Source organism: Bidens hawaiensis, unplaced genomic scaffold, assembly GCF_021521415.1.
Source record: "Bidens hawaiensis isolate Kalapana, Puna unplaced genomic scaffold, B.hawaiensis_p1.1 tig00008968_1, whole genome shotgun sequence".
NCBI lineage: Eukaryota > Viridiplantae > Streptophyta > Magnoliopsida > Asterales > Asteraceae > Bidens > Bidens hawaiensis.
In genome coordinates, this window is record NW_027491654.1 from 318,671 (window position 1) to 338,444 (window position 19,774).

Consider the following 19,774-nt stretch of genomic DNA (forward strand, 5'->3'; position numbering starts at 1 on the left):
CTCTGCAACTAGGCGTTGAATAGCCTGGGTCTGGATAAGATTAATCCTTGACTGTTCTGCCACGACCCGTTCAAGTGCTGCTATTCGTTCTGAGTCTGATAAGGTTGCATCGAAATCAAACCTCAGATGTGATATATCTTGAGTGTAATGAGGAGGGATTTCCGATGTAACCGGGACCTCAGAAGTAGACGTAACCGCAGGTGGTATCGTCACCGATAACCCTGCAGTGGCCACAACCGTCGACTCAATAAAATGTGCCACAACCTCCGTTGGAGTAAGAGTTGGAGGTGGCAACGATACGATTTCCGGAGCCGAAAGTTGAAATGAAGTGAGTGGAAGGCCAAATGAGGATGAGGTAGCCACCACGGGAATGTCCGTGGCACTTGGCCTTGTAACCTGTAATGATGAGGGAACCATTGTCATACCGGACAGTGCTGGTGGGGTGAAACGTACTACCCTCGAGCTCTCACCAGCTCCCGATCCTGCACATATCCGTTCCCTTCTTGATCTCCGGATCAACTGTTGAAATTCTTCTTCATAGTCTGACTCACTATCATCATCAGTTCTCTTCTTTTTCCCATGAGTCCGTTCATGTGTTACCAAAATCCGTCTTGCTTCGGCCACTTCATCATCAGAATCTGAGTCAGCCACCGTTGTAGCTGCCCTAGTAACATTCACACCCGAAACATGTGCAACAGAGACTTGCACAATCTCCTCTGGATCAACCCTCTCCATGTCAAAAAATCCTTGACCGCCAAACTCTGCGTCAAGGTCAACGTTCTCCTCCGGTGACACAACAGGAGCAGCAGGTATAGCTTGAGGTGCTCCTGCCTGTTGTGGTGCCGGGTCCCGAAACTCGTCCCCACGAGCAGGCACATACCCCGGGTTGATCAAGTACCCAAATAGTGGAGTATGCCGAGGACGGAGCTCAGGTTTGCTCCTCGCACTGGAGGATCTGCATTGGGCAAAGATCCTTTTGCTCACACTTTCTACGTATCGGATTGGTCGGCGCTGAGGTAGCGTTGGAGCAACATGATTCAAGATCATTTGGAGAAATCTTGGATACATGATAAATCTCTCACGCGCCACCGCTCTTCTTTGTCGATCGATCTCGTATAAGACCATCTGACTAAAGCTGTAACGCTTATTGTAAGTCAGAGCAGTCATTGCCGACTGCATGGTCGCGCCCATGCCATCAGTGCTCGCCTTTCTCCCTGACATGCAAACAATCATGACATGCATGAGAAAGCGCCACTGGTCAAGCAAAAATCCCTTCCTTCTCTGGGTATCTCCCAAGGGACCTGAGTATCCCATCCTCAAAAACGCTCCATCACGGAAAGGAGCCACAAAATCTGTCGGGTCATCCCTCGTCTCATCTCCAAATCGTAAAGCCGCCCGGATCTGTTCAGATGAGTACTGAACAATGTGATTGTTGACTGTTGCTCGCATCACCGGGGGCTCGACCCTACAATCATATTCCACGGTCTGCCAAAAATCCTCAATGTTTGGCAAGGATATTGGCAGTGTTGTCGTAATCGCGTGGAATATACGCGAGCGTAGTAGGAATGTGATGATTTCGCGGAAATCATCAACTCCGCTCGCCTCCGGGTCTAATGTTATATACATGTTGTGACCCGGGAAGAACTGTCTCTGGTTATCACCACCGTCATCACCGCCTGCACCACCTATAGCAGCCATATCTGCACCAAACAGACTAAGTTAGATAAGCGACAAAGCAAATCACAAGTTCGCATGTTACCTTGAGCGAAGTTGTGATCTTTTCTGTATAGGCGAAGTTAAAGGTGGGGCGAAGTTGGGAAACAACTTCGCTTCAACTTTAACTTCGTCTGTTAACTGTAAAGTAAAAAAGTCCAGGCGAAGTTAATGGTAACTTCGCCTAACCACAACATCGCCTCATAAACTGTTTCAAAAATAATTATCAGGCGAAGTTAAACCTCAGGCGAAGTTACGGACAACTTCACCTAAACTGTAACTTCGCCGAATATGAAACGGCATCAGTTAGGTTTATCGAACGACGTGATTTGGTCAATTTTGAGCTTGCGGATCTCGTAAAACTTGATTTAATGACGATTTAGACGATTAGAATGATTATGAACACGTAAAGATACGTTTGAAAATCGGTTGTTAAGGGTTCGAAAAAACGAGGACGTGAATCGGTTCGAATCGACCGATGATAAACGTTAATGAACATGATTAATCGATTCGATTACCCTACACACCTTTAAACACGGATTAGAATCGAAGGAAGAGAGAACACAGAAAGATCGATAAGTTCGCTGTGGGTTTAGAGGTTAAGTTCGCTGGATAAGTTCGCTGGGTTTTGAAAATAATGAACAGTTTGACCTTAAAACTTCTTTATATAGGGTCAGAATTTTACAGGCGAAGTTGTGGATAACTTCTCCTATTGCATGCGAAGTTATGGACAACTTCGCCAGTATTAAAATTTTCAAAACAAACCCCTATAATTTGAACAATTTGCAATTAAGTTTTAAAAACAACCTTTAAAGTGTTAAATGATACGATCAAGACCAAGTAACCAGATATAAAATCATACAACTACATAAGTAGAAAAATTTTAAAATTTAAAGTACACGGGATCAAATTTCAGTCTCGATAGGGACTACCATGTTTTAGAAAAGATCCGAACAGGAATCATACTAACTACGTGACTGTCACACAGATCTGTGTTCAGCTTTATTATGACATAAAGAAACAGGTTGTAAGCAGGTAATTAACTTAAAATGGTTTTCATCGTTTCTGTGATACGGGTTAGGTTCAATTAAGCTCAAAACTTAAGTGGGCAACAACTCAGAGATTATGATACCTCCTATCTATTCTCAAAGCGTATTTGGCTTTCCCCAAGTCACCCCGAGTTGACCTCGACCCGTAGTGTCTGATTAAATAGTAAATGCTCTTCGATCGTCAGACTCTTCTTCCAGTTCTCTATCTTGCATCTTGATTGAGAAGTCTTATCATTATGAACTCTATAATGTCTCAATAACTAATTTTTTTTTTTAAGTATTTACACAAACTTCAGATAAACTACTGCAAGTCCCGAATCTGGATCACTGCAGTTTCTTGACACACTATCTTCACGGGAATCAGAACACTCACGGGCTCGTGTATGACTGGGTAATCGCTTTTCTGCCTATCATTCGGAAAGATATATATGGAGACATGCACAATTGTTAAGAAGTTTCCACGTAAAATCGAGTAGATTTAGTTAGTATCACTTCTACTTTTACGCACCATAAAAAGCTACCATGACATACAATGACTGTTCTAAAGTCTTTTAGGCCTAATAACTTCACTAGTTAAGCACACAGAATTAGTATATCTATCACTTTCCAAGGTTGGATCAATTTTCTGTTAAACATAGTAAAGGAACTTCTTACGAAGTAGTAGACTTGAAAAATAATTTCATCTCCCGGAAAAATTTTTAACTTCAATCGCCCCGATCAAATTGAAGTTTTCAGGTAAACGGCTATCCCGAAGATCCAATGGATCAGCTGGACTGACCACATACAAGTATGTGTCCTTCTAACTAAGTATGATCGACTAATTTTCAGCGAAAGAATAAAAACACATCATAAACCGCCCCGGTCACTTTCAATCATCTGGTTAATGGCTATCCTTATATTCAACAAGTAGAAATGAGGACCAAACATATTCGAAGATATGTCCTTCAAACTGAGGCAACCGACATAATTCTAGGCGATAGTGACGTTTTTTTTTAATACTAATACAAAAAGCAGGGTTACTCGGGATTGATTATCCCATTCAGCTCAACAAGGTTTTGAAATCTAGTTTTGTCAAACGCTTTAGTAAACATGTCAGCGAAATTATCTAGCGTATCAACCTTTTCGAGCACAATCAGTTTCTTCTCAGCACAATCCCGTATAAAATGATGACGGATGTCAATATGTTTAGTTTTACTGTGTTTTACGGGATTGTTAGTTACTGAGATAGCAGCAGTATTATCAATGCAAATAGGAGTATGAGTGAAATTCAGACCATAATCGCGCAACTGTTGTTGAATCCAAAGAACCTGGGAGCAGCAGTTAGATGCTGCCATGTATTCTGCTTCACAGGTTGAAATCGCGACTGAGGTCTGCTTCTTGCATTGCCATGACACTAATCTGCCACCAAGAAACTGACATCCACCTGTAGTTGACTTCCGACTCTGATTGCACCCTCCATAATCTGAATCTGTGTAGGCGACCAACTCCAAGTCTCCTCCTCTCGTGTACCACAACCCCAGCTTAGGCTTGCCTTTGAGATACCGTAGAATCCTCTTCGCACCCTTCAAGTGAGATTCCTTTGGGTTTGCCTGAAAGCGAGCACAAAGACAAACAGCAAACATTATATCAGGCCTAGAAGCAGTTAAGTACATTAAAGAACCTATTATTGCCCGATATTGAGTTGGGTCCACGTCTGCATCGTTGTCTGAATCAGCACCCAATTTGTGGTTGACGCAGACTGGAGTATCGTATGGAGTGTTGTCCTCCATCTTGAAGCGTTTGAGAACATCATGGACATATTTAGTCTGATGAATGAACATCCCATCTTTCTTCTGATCAACCTGCAGTCCTAAAAAGAATGTTAGTTCACCCATAGCACTCATTTCAAATCTCTTCTTCATGACGGCCTCAAACTCCTGACACATGGCGACTTTTGATGCAGCAAAGATGATGTCGTCCACGTAGACTTGCACCAGTAGAAAGTCGCTCCCTTTTCTTTTGAAGAACAAAGTGCTATCAATCTTTCCCCGTTCAAAACCATTCTCAAGCAAGTAGTCGGATAACGTTGAGTACCAGGCACGAGGTGCCTGATGTAGTCCATACAGTGCTTTACTTAGCTTGTATACGTGATCAGGAAAGTCTGGGTCAGGAAAACCCGGAGGTTGCTCAACGTACACAACCTCATCGACTTTACCATTAAGGAAAGCACTCTTCACATCCAACTGAAAAACCTTCATCTCCTTATGTGCAGCAAATGCCAAAAACAAACGAATGGCCTCCAATCTTGCCACATGAGCAAACACCTCATTGTAATCAATCCCCTCTTGCTGATTAAAACCTTTTACAACCAGCCTCACCTTATTCTTGATAATAATCCCTTACTCATCTCTCTTGCATTTGAAGGCCCATTTTGTGCCAATCGCATGCACATTCTTTGGTTTTGCAACCAAGTTCCATACCTCCATCTTTTTAAACTGGGCTAATTCTTCTTGCATGGCTTCGACCCACGAGTTGTCCTTGAGAGCCATTTGATAGTTCTTTGGTTCAATCTGGCTGATGAAGCAGGTGTACAAGCATTCGTTGATTATGCCTGAATCTTTAATGCTTGTATAAACACAGGTGTGCTCATTCAAGCTTTGTCTTGTTTATACACCGTCGGACAAATCACCTATCACATTCTCCAATGGGTGATTTTTGTGAACTCTCGTAGTCGGAACCTCACTGACATCTAGATTGTCTTCCAGGTTCGAAGGTAGCTCATCAGTGGGTGATTGTTGTTGAGAGTGAAACGGATTGATAAATTCCTCTTCAGTAGAGGCAGCAGGGGTATTGACAGCATTTGATGAGGAAGGCTGACATTCGTCATACTTCGGTCGTTGCGCATAATTGTCTTCCTCATCAAAAATCATCTTCGAAGCAATTCTTTCATCTACTTCTGCACAATCCAAGTAAGGTATATTAAAAGATTTGAAAAGTCTATCATAGTCGAAAACCCCAGCGGGTCCCGTGCTTAGTTTTGGTGATTTGTAACTTGTGATATCAGTGTTACAGACCACCTCAACCTTGCTGGTCGATGTATTAAAGACTCGTCTGTTGGGAGTCCCAACAACGTATCCGACTAAGAATCCTTCGTCGGCTACTTCACCAAATTTAGAATTTGTCTTTAATATCGAACACGGGGACCCGAATGGTTCAAGACCACTCAAGTTGGGCTTTCTCCCATGCATAAGTTCATAACATGTTTTATTTAATCTTTTAACGGTTAACACTCGATTAAGGATATAACAGGCTGTTGCAACAGCTTCAGCCCAGAACACCACAGGAAGTTTCGAATCAGCCAGCATGGTTCTGGCTCCTTCAATTAACGTTCTGTTCTTCCTCTCAGCCACTCCATTTTGTTGCGGAGTATACGGAGCGCTGAACTGATGTTCGATTCCTTTCTGTAAACAGAAGAGCTCCATCTGATAGTTCTTGAACTCAGTCCCATTGTCACTCCTGATGTATTTAACTCTTTTTTCCATAATATTCTCAACTTTGGTAATCAAATTTATCACCATCTGAACCGCTTCATCCTTTGACTTCAGGAAATATACCCAAGAGTATCGAGAAAAATCATCAGTGATCACCAAGCAGTAAGATGTTCCTCCTAGGCTTTTTGCATTCATGGGACCAAAGAGATCCATGTGAAGTAAGTCTAGGGTACTGACAATTGAGTTAACCTTCTTGGTGCGATGGGATTTCTTGTGTTGCTTTCCCTTTTTGCACGATAAGCATTGGTCTTCAAAGTTGAAATTCTTCAAGGGAACACCCAGCACAAGCCCATTCTTGACAAGGTAGTTCATTTTTCGAAGATGAATATGCCCCATTCTCCTATGCCATAATTCGGACTCCGATTCAGTTGCTTTCGACAGAAGACACGATTCTTCTGTGGTCATCTCAGTCGACCTCATGTCCATTATATACGTATTCTTTTCTCTTGGAGCCTTCATAATAATCCAATCCTCTGGTATCGTGAAACCAGGATATAGCACGATCGCTTCATTCTTGGTGAAATGCACGGTGTAGTCTTTGTCACAAATCTGCAAAACACTCAGCAGATTGTGCTTCAGTTCTTCAACAAAATTTACTTTCTCTAACGTCATCTTTCCGTTAGTCACCGTCCCAATTCCTGTAATCCTTCCACCGCTCTCTCCAGCGAAACTCACTCTTCCTCCCTGAACAGGTTTCCAATCGTGTAACAATTTCTTGTTACCCGTCATGTGCCGGGAACAACCGCTATCCACAACCCATTGATTGTTTGCAGCCTTGTTCAACTGTTCCTGCACGATTAAAGCAAATGATTAAAATCTGGGGACCCAAGACCTATTGGTCTTGGGTCGATACATCCCGTACCTTGGCTGTCCAAAGTTAGTATCAGAATAGTTTCTGTAAGTCCTGAAAGGATACCTTCTTGGAGATTGACTATGAGGCCATCCAAACCTTCTAGAATTGAGTGAATTATTACTTATGGTTTGGTTGTTAGCAGTGAAAAACTGAGATCTTTTTCTTTGAAAACCTGAATTAGTCCAATTTCTGAACTTTGATGAGTTTTCAGTTTTACCACTATTATAGTTACTGTTAGATCTGTTTTCAGTTTTTGAAGGCCTCACACCTCTGAATCTCTGCTTCAGATGGCAATCAGCAATTAGGTGTCCTAATTGATTACATCTGAAACAACTCTTGTGTTCAACTTTCTTTTCAACAGTTGTTTTAGATGATGAGGCTGCATTACTGCCCGTTTGTCTCACATATGGTGGGACATACGGGTTTAGTGGAGATTTCTTTTCAGTTGTTTTATGTTTCTCTCCACTTTTTGGTAACACTGTCTTTTCTTTTGTCTCACACGACTCAGATGACTTGTCCGAGTTTGATGAGACAGGACTTGGAGCAGAAATCTTAACATTTGAAACAGGCTTACTTGTTTCGCCTTTACTAACTTCTGGTTCTTTACTAGTTACCTTAACCGGAACTGTCTGACTATAATCAACATCAATAGATTTCTGATTACTAGGATCATAAGTGTAATTATGATTGTACGGTGGCGGAACTTCATGATATCCAATTCCTCCCCTTTTAACTGTGAACCTTGATCACTAACGAGGTGATCAAGTATAGCGGTGGAATTTCTAAATTTCTCAAGTTTCCTGTTAAGTTCCACCACTTTCACCTGGTGATCAGCTATCTGTTTATCCCTTTCAGCTATTAGTTTGGTTTTTTCTTCTAACACTTCATAGCTCAGATCAATTACTTTAATTTTTTCAGCTATGCTTTAAGACTTCTAATATCTTTTTCACTAGCTTTAATTTTTACTTTATAACTATTTTCTCTAGCTTTAGTGAAATGATGTTCTTCTTTTAAGGTTTTGAATTGAGCATCCAAACTAACATACTGATCAGTTATAGTTGTCAATTGTTCAGACAGATTTTCACACTTAGTGCAAGGGAGTTTATTACTTACCTCGGTGAGCTGATCTTTCACATCTGCCATACAAGCTTCATTTTGATCCTCTGCCATGTAAGCTTCACTTTCGCCAGTCACTTCCTCAGTATCTGCAGTTTCGATGTTCGCCATATTGGCCTGTTCGAACACTTCTTCAACATGCAGATTCCAGTTATATTCCCCATTCTGTCTGGAAATCATGGCCCTATTATCATTACCACCCCCATTCTGGTGTGTCGACCTGTTCTGACTACGTTCAACTCTCTCATTCGTGCACTCCTTCGCAAAGTGGCCATTCTGTTGACAGTTGTAACAGCGCACCTTTGACTTGTCAAAACCCGGTCTCTCACCAACAAACTTCCTTCCTGTCTTCTTCATAAATCTCTTAACCCTTCTCACAATCATCGCCATCTGCCACTGCAGATCCATCTCTTTCAGATCATCAGCATCGATCTGATCATAGTCTTCCTCCAATATTGCTGGATCAACAATCTTACCCTGAATGTAATTTTCATACGAAGCAATAAAGGATGCATACAGAGCAAACTGTTGTTCAGCAGATTTAACACTCATCGGCATCCTTGAGTAGTTGTTATTCGAAACACTTGGGGTAAAACTACTCTTGGTTGCTTGAGGGTTAGAAGCATTTGATTCTCTAGCTACAAAGCATACATCACCATTCATGTTGAGAGATACATGACCTTCATGTGTTGAGTTAGCGCCCGACTCTCCCTTTGAGTAGTAAGCAGACGAATCAGACTTCGAACTTGAACTTGTATTAACCTTTGCACCATACATTCCTGGATCTTGAACCTGATCAGTAGGTGTCTCTTTTCAAACCATGTTTAGTTCAAAAGTTCGTAGCTTGTTAACTGCTGTTTCCAGGTCATAGTCAGCAAAGTCTTTGTCTTCTCTCATCAACACAGTGTACATCTCCCATTTCGGTGGGAGAGCATCCAGAAGCTTTTCAACAATTTCATCTTCTTTGTAAGCAATTGAATAATTGTTGAGTTCGGTCATCAGATGATAATATCTAGTGATGATATCATCAAGTGATTCATTCTTCAAGTACTTGAAGACCGAGAATTGGGTTTTAAGTAGTTTAATCTTTGAAGCACGAATTCCCACATTACCCTCAAAACGGTTTTCAAGAGCTTCCCAAAGCTCTCTAGCAGTCTTATACTTTCTGAAGGTGTGTAGAATCTCTTGTGGAAGAGCCATAGTAATCGCAGCATGAGCTTTGCTTTCAGCCTCATACATTTTCTTCTCTTCTTCTTCCATCTCTTTGTATTTCTTTATCTGATCACGACCCTCATACTCAGCAGTAGGTGGAATGTAACCATCTTGTATGCATACCCACATCTTAGCATCTTGGTACTTGACATATTGTTCAAAACGATCTTTCCACGCTACATAATCGGTTTTCTTAAGCATCTTCGGTGCCTTTGTAGCCGAACCCGCTTCCACTTCCATCTTAACTAGTTCCGTAATGTTGATTGAAGACATCTTTCACGAAACACACAGAAACCCGAAAAATAAAAATTTTATTTTTAACAGTACTGTAGGCGAAGTTGTGGATAACTTCGCTTAAGTCTGAACTTCGCTAATTCTGAACTTCGCTTTCTTTTTAAATTCGCCTGATTTGGCGAAGTTGTAAATAACTTCGCTTAAGGTAAGCGAACTTGTGAAGTAGGCGAAGTTGTGGGTAACTTCGCTAATACAGGCGAACTTGAGAAGGTAGGCGAAGTTGTGGATAACTTCGCTTAACCTTATATCTTCGCTGAAACCCTACGAACAGTGACGGCAACTTCGCCTGATGAACACGATGAATATTCAGGTTAGATTTCTGGATTTTATGAGGTCTGTGAAGGTGTTATGGGTTGTTTATGATTGTAGGAGGTGAGTATAACACAAAAACTCAGAAAACTCGTCCCGCGAATAGTCGAACGGAACGGTTTCTACACCCGCGTGATAATCCCGAACCACACAATCGAGCAAAAGCTCTGATACCAATTGTAGGTTCCCAGCCGGATCTACACGAGATATCTCGTTCTACGTAGGTGCGGAATCCCTACGTAAGACGTTACGAGCGTAGAAGACGATACGATTAAACACAATCGAACACACGTTACAATAAACAAATACTCGTTATATTGCAACCTTAAACACGTGATATCAATCACTGATTACAGGACTCTCTGACTCGTAAACTCGAATAACAAAACTCCTTAATGTATGTTGTTATTGATTAAGCCGTAACCTAATCAATATATAACACGACAACTTCGCCTGGCATGTTCAGGCGAAGTTGTCCCTAACTTCGCTTGTCTAACAAGTTCGCCTATATCAACGAACTTGTTAGCTAACTTCGCTTACATCAAATACAAAACATTACAAACTCAATTACAGACACTAGACACTGAACTACTGACATCATGCACCAACAGTAGAGATTCTTGAAAGATAAGATGGATGGAAATGGAAAGGATTAGGGTTTAAAGGGGTATTTATATTCCCTTAAGCCTATGGACCTAAGGCCCATATTTCCTTTTTGGTCCATAACTCCTTCCATCTAAATAGCCTACTTACTCTTTCCTATTTTATTGTTATTATTATTATTATTATCGTTTCACTAACTTAATTATTTCACCCGACGCAAACAATATATTAAATATTATTTTAGAATTTCGGGGTGTTACATTCATAAACCTCGCCGATTGGTATGCTTCTCCTTATATGCATTTTTGAGCCAGGAATTCGGCTTTGATACCAATTAATATAGCGGTAAAACGATAACGAAGATCAAATCACGTTGATTCTTGGAACACCAGTGATGAATTTCACAAAACTACCAAATCCCACCCAAAGGTCAAGAAAAATGAAGAGAAAATACTTTATTGCTAAAATTCAAGTCTCTCATTTCACATTACATAAGCATCATATAAATAGACTTTCAAAATTGAAATGGCCCAAAAAAGGCCATAGGCCAAACACAAACCCAAAAATAAAAATGTAAAACTGACGAAAAAACATAAAAAGTCCCATAACTTTATTTAGAAGGCGTTTTTGGGATTCAGACAAGGGAAAAAACCGATATAGGCATTTGCCATAACGTGCTCCTCGTCTCAAGCTTCGATTTGACTGGTCGTGGGCTTGAAACGGAGCTTCGTAGGCCAAGTTATGCCCGTTTTCGTGGGCCACCTTTGGAAGCACGATCACGGGCCTCCAAATATAACATGGCACACACTTCAATACTTGGGCCTCCATCAGGTTTAGAGAATAGTTGGTTTAAATATTAAAGACTAAAATTTGTTTATTAGGCAATTTACACGTTTAGATAGTAGAATATTCGTTTAATGACGAAATCAACTTATTTAAAACATAAAATTCATTTTTATAAAATAAGGAATGAATATGGACATGTTATAATATCATATGACTTATCTTGGGGCTTAAGTTTTGTTAATTAGGTCGGTTTATGAAAGAATTCGCAAAATTAGTCCTTGTATTTCCGTAAACGCGATTTTTAGCCGTTTTGAGTGATTTTAAAAAGTTTCTAAGCTTTTTTGGTACCAGTACAAAGTTTTAAGGAAAATCCGGATCAGTACTGAACTCATCCTAGTTATACGCCCAAATCTTCAAGTCATTGAGACATATAAACACTTGAAGTAAGATTCGTTTTTGTTAATGGTAGTACAAACATAAATTGAAAGCATTTACATGTTCAGTAGAGAAAAATTCACAGGATTTTACAAAACAATGGCGAAAGATTCATCGGATTCCAAATTTTTTTCTTCAAAAGTATAATGCATTTTTAATGAGGATTTAGCAATGCGGTTAAGAAAATTTATTTCAATCTTTTTCACAAAGTGTTAAGAACTGTGGTAAAATATATCCTTTCGAAATGTTTTGATATGTATAGTTCATAAAAACACGTTACTAGGATCCCGGGGAAGTTTTGTGATTGGGCCGAAGGCATACGACTCGTACAGTCTAACATACGTTTCATATAGTTGATTCCATCACTGAGAATTCCAAAAATTATATATCTTCAGTTCGCGAGTGAATTCCATCACTGAGAGTAACAGGGAAATAAATTACCCCTCACGGATGCATCACCTTGTATCCAAAACCAGATGCCGATGCGTGAATAGGTTTCAACCTTGCCTTGTCTTGCTCGTCTAACTGTTCAAAACATTGTTCATACATAATATCAGACGTACTTCTGTATCAAAGAAGACGCATTGAGATCGATAGTGTCGAATCAAGGCAGAAATTATCAGCGAGTACTTCATACAAGGACCTCCTTTTACCCACGGAAACACAACAGGCTCGCTCTTCCACTCTTCATAATCAACTTCTTATCTCTTGTATCCGCAGATTTTTCCTCCTTGGATCATATGAACGCTTAGATCCTTAACCTGCTTTTTAAGCGGGCTAGGATTGTCTTGTGCGGGCGGTTTGTGGGTCTCTTGCCTCACATTTTTCAACAAATGCTCTAACTTTCCTGACTTGATTGCATTCTCAATCTCATTCCTTAAGCTAACACAGTCATCCGTGTGGTGACCAATGCCATCGTGGAACATGCACTTCTTATTGGGATTCAAATGCGTTCTCTTCATGAGTGGCTATGGTTTTCTGAAATTCACATTTTCCGTAGTCAAAATCTCCGATGGAGTTTTTGTTAACGGAGTCCAACTGTTACTATCTTGCCTCAGATTATGATCCTTATTCTTGTTGCCAGTTAATGTTATCGCATCTGGCTGCTTTGAAGCTTCTGCGTATGGTTGGAGTCTAGACCAGAATGAACCCCTGCTGATTTATTCACCCGCGTATTTTTAAATTCCACCTTCACTGTCTGTTTAGGACTTTCAGACCCTAAAGTTTTTTCTGTTCTATCAAAGAGCTTTGCTGCAGACATGATTTCATCCCATGTTTCGGGCATACCATCTTTCCCAGTTAAACACCTGATTAAGGCTCCACTACGCACGTTCTTGCGGAAAGCACCACGCATCATGTGTTCACTAATTCCACCAATATTCAAGCTTTCATCATTAAATCGTGTAATAAAATCTTCAACAGATTCCTTGTCTCGCCGAACAACATACAAAATTTCATACGGGTCCCGCGTGTCTTTTTTATGTTAACTGAAATGTTGTGAGAACTTAGCTACCAAATCATCCCAACTTTTAATCTGACCATCCGGTAACTTCTCGAACCACTCACGAGCAGCCCCAACCAATGTCAAGGCAAACATATGACACTAATAAGGAAGATTCCAACCACTGACTCCACCTACCGCAACAAATTGAGCAAATGATCGCTCGGATTTGTCATCCCATTATATTTTCCCAAGTTAGTAGGAATTTTCACGTTAACCGGAAATGGAGATGTAGCAAAACGCATGACAAATTTTGATTTTTCAGCAAACGTTGCGGGACGATAAGGCTTAGTATAATCTTCTTCCGTATCGCTACAGTATTCAGTATGTCGAACCATCGCACGCGGGCGACTGGTTTCCTCTCTTCCGTAAACTTGATATCGTCGCTAAAGTAACAAGCCTCACCGCGACGATATGTGGGGTCTCTGCTTCTGGAAACATGGCTCTGATCATACACAATTATGCGGGTAGGTCCCTGAACAACTGGACAACCTCTGTCATGACTTCCTTCCTCCATCTCTTCTTCAGAAAATACCTCAGATCTGACACTCTCTCGCATCTGACTCTGCTTGATTGTTGAAGGAGGAGATGGAGATCTAAGCGGGACATCATCATAGACCAAAGTCCTCGCACAGATTCTTTCTTCACGCAACATGCGTTCATATTCAACTATAACCTTCTCTTGTTGCCGTTGCAACCATTCTTCAGAAGATTGAATCCCCTCAGATCGGACATTCTGACGTTGAGATCTCGTCGGAGGAGAAGTTCCAGATCTGACTCCCGGCGAGCTCGACGCGTCTCCACCGTCACATGTCCCAAATCGCCAGGAGTCAGACCCTCAGGTGGCGTAATTCCAACAGAGCGTCTGGTGATCACTGGAGTTTTCGTCAGACCTTGAAGAGATTGACTCATACCACCCAAATAAAACAAAACCCTTATCATTCTAGCACAAACACGGATGACGCCAATGAAGAAACACGGATCTAACCCTAGATATGCTAGACCAATGATTCCACAGGATAAGAGTCACATAACTATTAACACAACGATACAAGCTCAACTCAAGAGGAGAGGTCATCCCGTAACCACTCTCAGACGTGAAAATAAGTACAACCTAGTGAGAGAAAGTACTTTAAGTAATTGATGTAATGTGTGAAGTGTGAATGAATACCTTGTGATGATGGAGAGGGTATTTATAGTCGGTGGTTAGGGGGAATATTATTGGTACAGTTGTCCTCTTCTAGAAGATGCTTTTTGTAACAAACTAAACACGTGTCCGCATAAGATAGGGCGAGACAACTAGCCATGTGCACGATTATAACAACCTTGCCAGCTGTCCTCCCTTAGTTGGCTGTTACGTCACATGCTCTCCAAGAGAGAATCTTCTCGTAAATCTTCTAGAAAGAAGTTAGTTACAACTGATTTGCTGACGTCACTCTCTAACCATCTTTTTGCGTGGAAAGAACACCCTGCGGATGACTTCTGAGGGCTTCCTCTGACTTAAGTTACGCGGGTGTTGGGAATGTTCCGCGGATGACTTTTAAGAAAGTCAGAGTGACCCGCGAATGATCCTTTATGAGTATTTTGATCTTTCCAATACCTCTATACTTTCTTATACCGTTAGGTACAGGCATTCAGATTGATTTGTTTGTGGTCATACGATTGATTTATTTTCAAGATAATAATTTGATAACAAGGGGTGTGGACTCATAATAATAAATATTATCAAATTGCAAGTGCCTTTATAGCAACCTTAACATTCTAAAGCAGTTTAACATTTTATACGACACTAGTTTATAAAAATATAAAAAACGTCCATAACTAGCATTCGAAATTACACCAGTTGACAATATTAGTCCAACCTCCAAAAGGCAAAAACATAAAAATAAAATCCAAGAGAAACCAGAAGAAACATTATACCCAGCCCATACTAATATAATACTAAGGTAAGTTGATCAAGATCACCTAGCTAGGCTAAACCGGTCAGCAATGGTCAGCTTTAAAGAGTACGTTCCAAAATTAGCATTAATGTCTATGGTGCTAAGCTACTTAGTTGGTCATCATATGTTAATATGGTTGGTCTGCCCACAGGAAGAACTCCCCCGAAGCTGGCCGTAGCAACGCCAACTGGTTCCCACCGTGGTGGTTCGGCTGGAGGTGCTGGAAGAAGTTCTGTTGATCGTACGACAGTGCTGAGTTCGGATCAAACACCATCGCGTAAGGCGCTGCAGAAACAGGTGAAATGTTGGCAAAACTGATGCTACTGCCACTACTGCCTCCAGTGTATTGTGGCGGCTGGTGGTGGTTGGTGATTTGGAGCGGTTTTGGTTCGGTTTCGAGCGAGATTTTCAGGCGCTTAGCGGAGCCGCCGATTGGAAGGGAGCTGTTGGAAATGGCTTGAACGTCGTACCGTTTCATCTCGAAGTTTGTGACCGCGTTAATGCCCCGGAATTTTATTGCTGCGATGTCGTATGCTTCGGCCGCTTCCTCTTCCGTGGCTGCGGCATTATTATTTATGTTAAACGCGATTAATACGCGTGTTACATAAGCGTTGCATTTTATGGTTATGATTACAGAAAGTTGTAAATATACCAAATGTCCCGAGATATAAGTCTTTGTTTCCAGCTACACGGCCTATCCGGGCTTGCCAACGACCTTGTTGATGATGCCTTGTCACACCTCGGTAGATTGATGCTCCCCTTGAGAAACCGCTACTTTTTCTGAAAATTATGGGGGGGGGGGGGGAGTTAGAAATATTTATGTATAGAAAAAAGCGTTTACAGTTGCGACGAGTATTTGTAATCTAAGTCTACCAGATTGTAAAACAGTGTCCCATACGAGTGTAACAAAAAGGTTCAAAAAACAAACCTTCTTAGTGATGCAATGAATTCTTGCTTTGTTGAGTATGTCATGTCTTCAAGTTCTTTTGCATAGCTTGCAACCTAATTCAAAAGAAACTTACAAGAATCATCATCTTAAAACATGAAAAACCGCTTAATTCAATAAAATGAAACCGAGATAAAAAAAAAAAGAAGTATTATCTATTTACCGGGAAGTTTGTGGTGGCAGTCGGTCCCCAGTACTTAAGAGCCGCCAAATCATAGGCTCGTGCCGCCTTGTCCTCCTTGTCATAACCGCCTGATAATCCTTAACACCGTTATAATCAATTATCTAAAAAAGAAGAATTAACGGGAATAATGTCGCATCAACTCACCTAAGTACACTGCAGATAATAATATTACGAGCAGCAGCAATTAGCCATTTCCATGCAAAAAAGAAACAAACGTTAAAGTGGTCCATGATTTGATCACCAAAACACTTTCTGATAAAGCAAAAGTTAAAAAGAAATGGAAGCACTCATTTCTACACGTACATACATTTATGATATGATGAAGTACGCGGTTAAATTCAATTAGGGGATTGGTTTAACATAGAAGTAAAATTATAAAGTGGTTTTAGTATGGTTTATATGGTATATTGACACATACTTTATAATAGAAATAGGTATAAGAGACCATTCAACCTCGTTCATTAAGGTCACTCAAATATTGTAACTATATTACATGACACCAAAGAGCTACTCAATTTCTTTTATATCAAAAAATCTGACAAGAAAATGTTGTGTGAATAAAAGCAACATTTTACTTTAATACTTTCTAGAATGAAAAGGAAGCAAGTTTAATTTTCGTAATTATAAAAAAGTGAGGGTATATTCATCCTGATATGGAATACTAAATGAAATTCAATGCATTTTTGGGTGAGTCGTAGAACTATGTAACCAAAATGAGAGAGTTATAAAATTGATTACTACGCATCTTTAATTTAACTTTAAAAAAAGTAAGTATCACTAAATAGATGAAACAGGTCTATTTATGTCAGCCAGTTTTATCCATATCAGGTTATAGAATTAAAAAAAAAATGTTTTGAAATTAGAAATGAGAGTTTGACTTGGTCAAACATATGAAATGAAAAAAAAGAAAGTGAAAGCAAAAGTAAAAGCATGTAGTGATGAAAAGAAACTACAGTGAAATGCAGACCTACCTACATAGTTTGTAGAGTTGAAAAAAGAAACAAATAGGATTTTATGTAAATCTTGTGGACATATTCCTTCCATTTTGGGTAAAGACATAACAACTACACACTCATTTGAAGAACCCCTTTCACTTCACTTTTACAAAATCTTTTTTAAATACTCTAATTAAATATTTTTATCTATTATTTCAATGGTTATTACCATAGAAAAATCAACATACATTCAAACTTTTACCAAAACTTCTTATATGAAATAGCTTTTTTCAAGAATAATACGTATTTTTTAAGAAAATCACTAATGACTAGCATTTAAGACAAGTTTTCCGACGTTAACATACAAGAATTAGTTTAGTAACTTTTAGTTACTTTAATATACCAAATCAGGTTGATAGGCTTCTTCTTAGGGGGTGTTTGGGATTTTCTTATTTTATCTTTTTATAATTTTCATTAAGTTAATAAGTTACAATATTGTAACTTATGGAACTTTTCCTCTAACATCAAATAAAAGCAATCCTAAACATCTTATTACTTTTTAAAAAGTTAATAAGTTATAAGTTGATAAAAATAAGCAATCCCAAACACCCCCTTAATATATGAAACATTTAGTAATCAATTTAACTATGATAACCAATTACATTTTTTTTGAACAAACAACTCCTAATTTTGTAAGGGGTAACGCCACAACGGCTTATACTAACAGAAGCCAATATTCATCTCTCTTGGTTGCATATGAAAAAGATTATGTAGATTCTTATAGTATTATAACTGACATTGATAAATATCTAATATTATTATTATTATTATTATTGTTAATGAATTAAAAAGAGAGGTAATTAAGAAAGGTAAATGGTACCTTGACGTCCTTTCCTTGCCTGACCCTCTCTCCTACAGCTATTATCCCAAAGATGCGCTTCGTATCTTCCCGTCCACCTATGTCTGCACAAAACCAATATTATTATTATTATAATTATTTTTTTTTATAAAAATAATAAAAAAAAAAAAGAAGAATGAATTAATACAATACCTAGTAACCCCTCTGTAAATCGAAGTCCTCTGCCCAAAAGTATCAGCAGCAATCTTATTGTTATTATTATTCTTGTGACCAGCAGCAGTCGCCAGTTGCGTGACCTTGTCAAGCGGCGGTGTGGTGGTGATTTCCAACGAGAAGCCATTTAGCGAGTGTTGTTGAGCGGTTGACTGAGTGACCGAGTCATCGACCTCGGAGGAGGAGTTGGCCTTAAGGTCTGATGAAAAGTAGAGGGTACCGTCGTAGATGTGGGTCAATGAGGATGAGTCTTGTGACTCGTCTTTTACTCCACCACTGTACAGGTGGTCGAAGGACGAGGAGGTGAGCATCTCCATTGGAGACAAAGAAAACGAAAGCCAGTTGTTATTATTATTATTATTCGCCATTTGTACGAGTAACTCAAAATGAATGTAGAGTAAGTTAATTAAAAAGGCAGGGGCAGCAGCATTTTTTATTTTTAAGTAAGGGGAAAATATATATTATTATTATTAATAGGAGGTTAAAACATGCAGCAGATTTGAAAGAAAGAAAGGAAGGTGTTTGTCTGTAGGGTTAACGGGGGTGTAGTATTGTATTGTATTGTATTGTATTGTATTGTACAGTCGGGGGATAAAAGCAGGTTTTATGGCCCAACCCAACCGGCGTAAATTCAGTGGGAGCAAATTTTAACACACTTCTCAATATCTATCTATCTATCTATTCTGACCGACCTTAACCATATAATAATAATAATTTAATAATTTCGAATTTGCACGTATACATACCAACAATTAATTAATATATACATTACTAGTTTTTATCCCCGTATTTACAGGGATTTTTTATATTGCTTGTTTTAAAATTTATTTACTTTTTAAATTTATATATTTTTTATTGTTTGAAAGTTAATAATATACTTATGATTTGATGATAAATTATTTTACAAATAAATGAGATATAACCCGATTTAAAAGCTATATGGTTTTGATGAGACCCAAGACCCGTTTATTTTTTTTACTATAAAGTTGGTTTTTTAATTATAAATAATATTTATGAAAGTTAATAATATACTTATGGTTTGATGAGACCCAAGACCCGTTTATTTTTTTTACTATCAAATTGGTTTTTTAATTTAAATAATATTTATATCTTTTTTAAAATAAATAAGATATTAATTTTTATTATATCCTATTTTATAGGATTTTTACATCAATAATTTGGTGAGAATAATTTTTAATTCAATGAGATATTATAATCCGTTTAAGGATATCTAGGTTTGATAAGACTCATACCCATGAATTCGGGTCAAATGCATGAGAAGTCTTCATTTAAAAA

At 39.1% G+C, this 19,774-nt stretch overlaps 1 protein-coding gene across 1 annotated transcript; it reads right to left on the reverse strand.

Moving 5' to 3' along the window:
- Window positions 1-15,160: 15,160 nt before the first annotated feature.
- Window positions 15,161-18,846, reverse strand: LOC143530647 (AP2-like ethylene-responsive transcription factor AIL6). The gene is made up of 6 exons (XM_077026127.1): window positions 18,458-18,846; window positions 18,287-18,369; window positions 16,451-16,548; window positions 16,270-16,343; window positions 15,994-16,121; window positions 15,161-15,899 (listed from the first exon to the last, which is right to left on the reverse strand). The coding sequence occupies exons 1-6, from the start codon at window positions 18,844-18,846 to the stop codon at window positions 15,469-15,471; spliced, it is 1,203 nt and encodes a 400-aa protein (XP_076882242.1). The 3' UTR covers window positions 15,161-15,468.
- Between the last annotated feature and the right edge of the window lie 928 nt (window positions 18,847-19,774).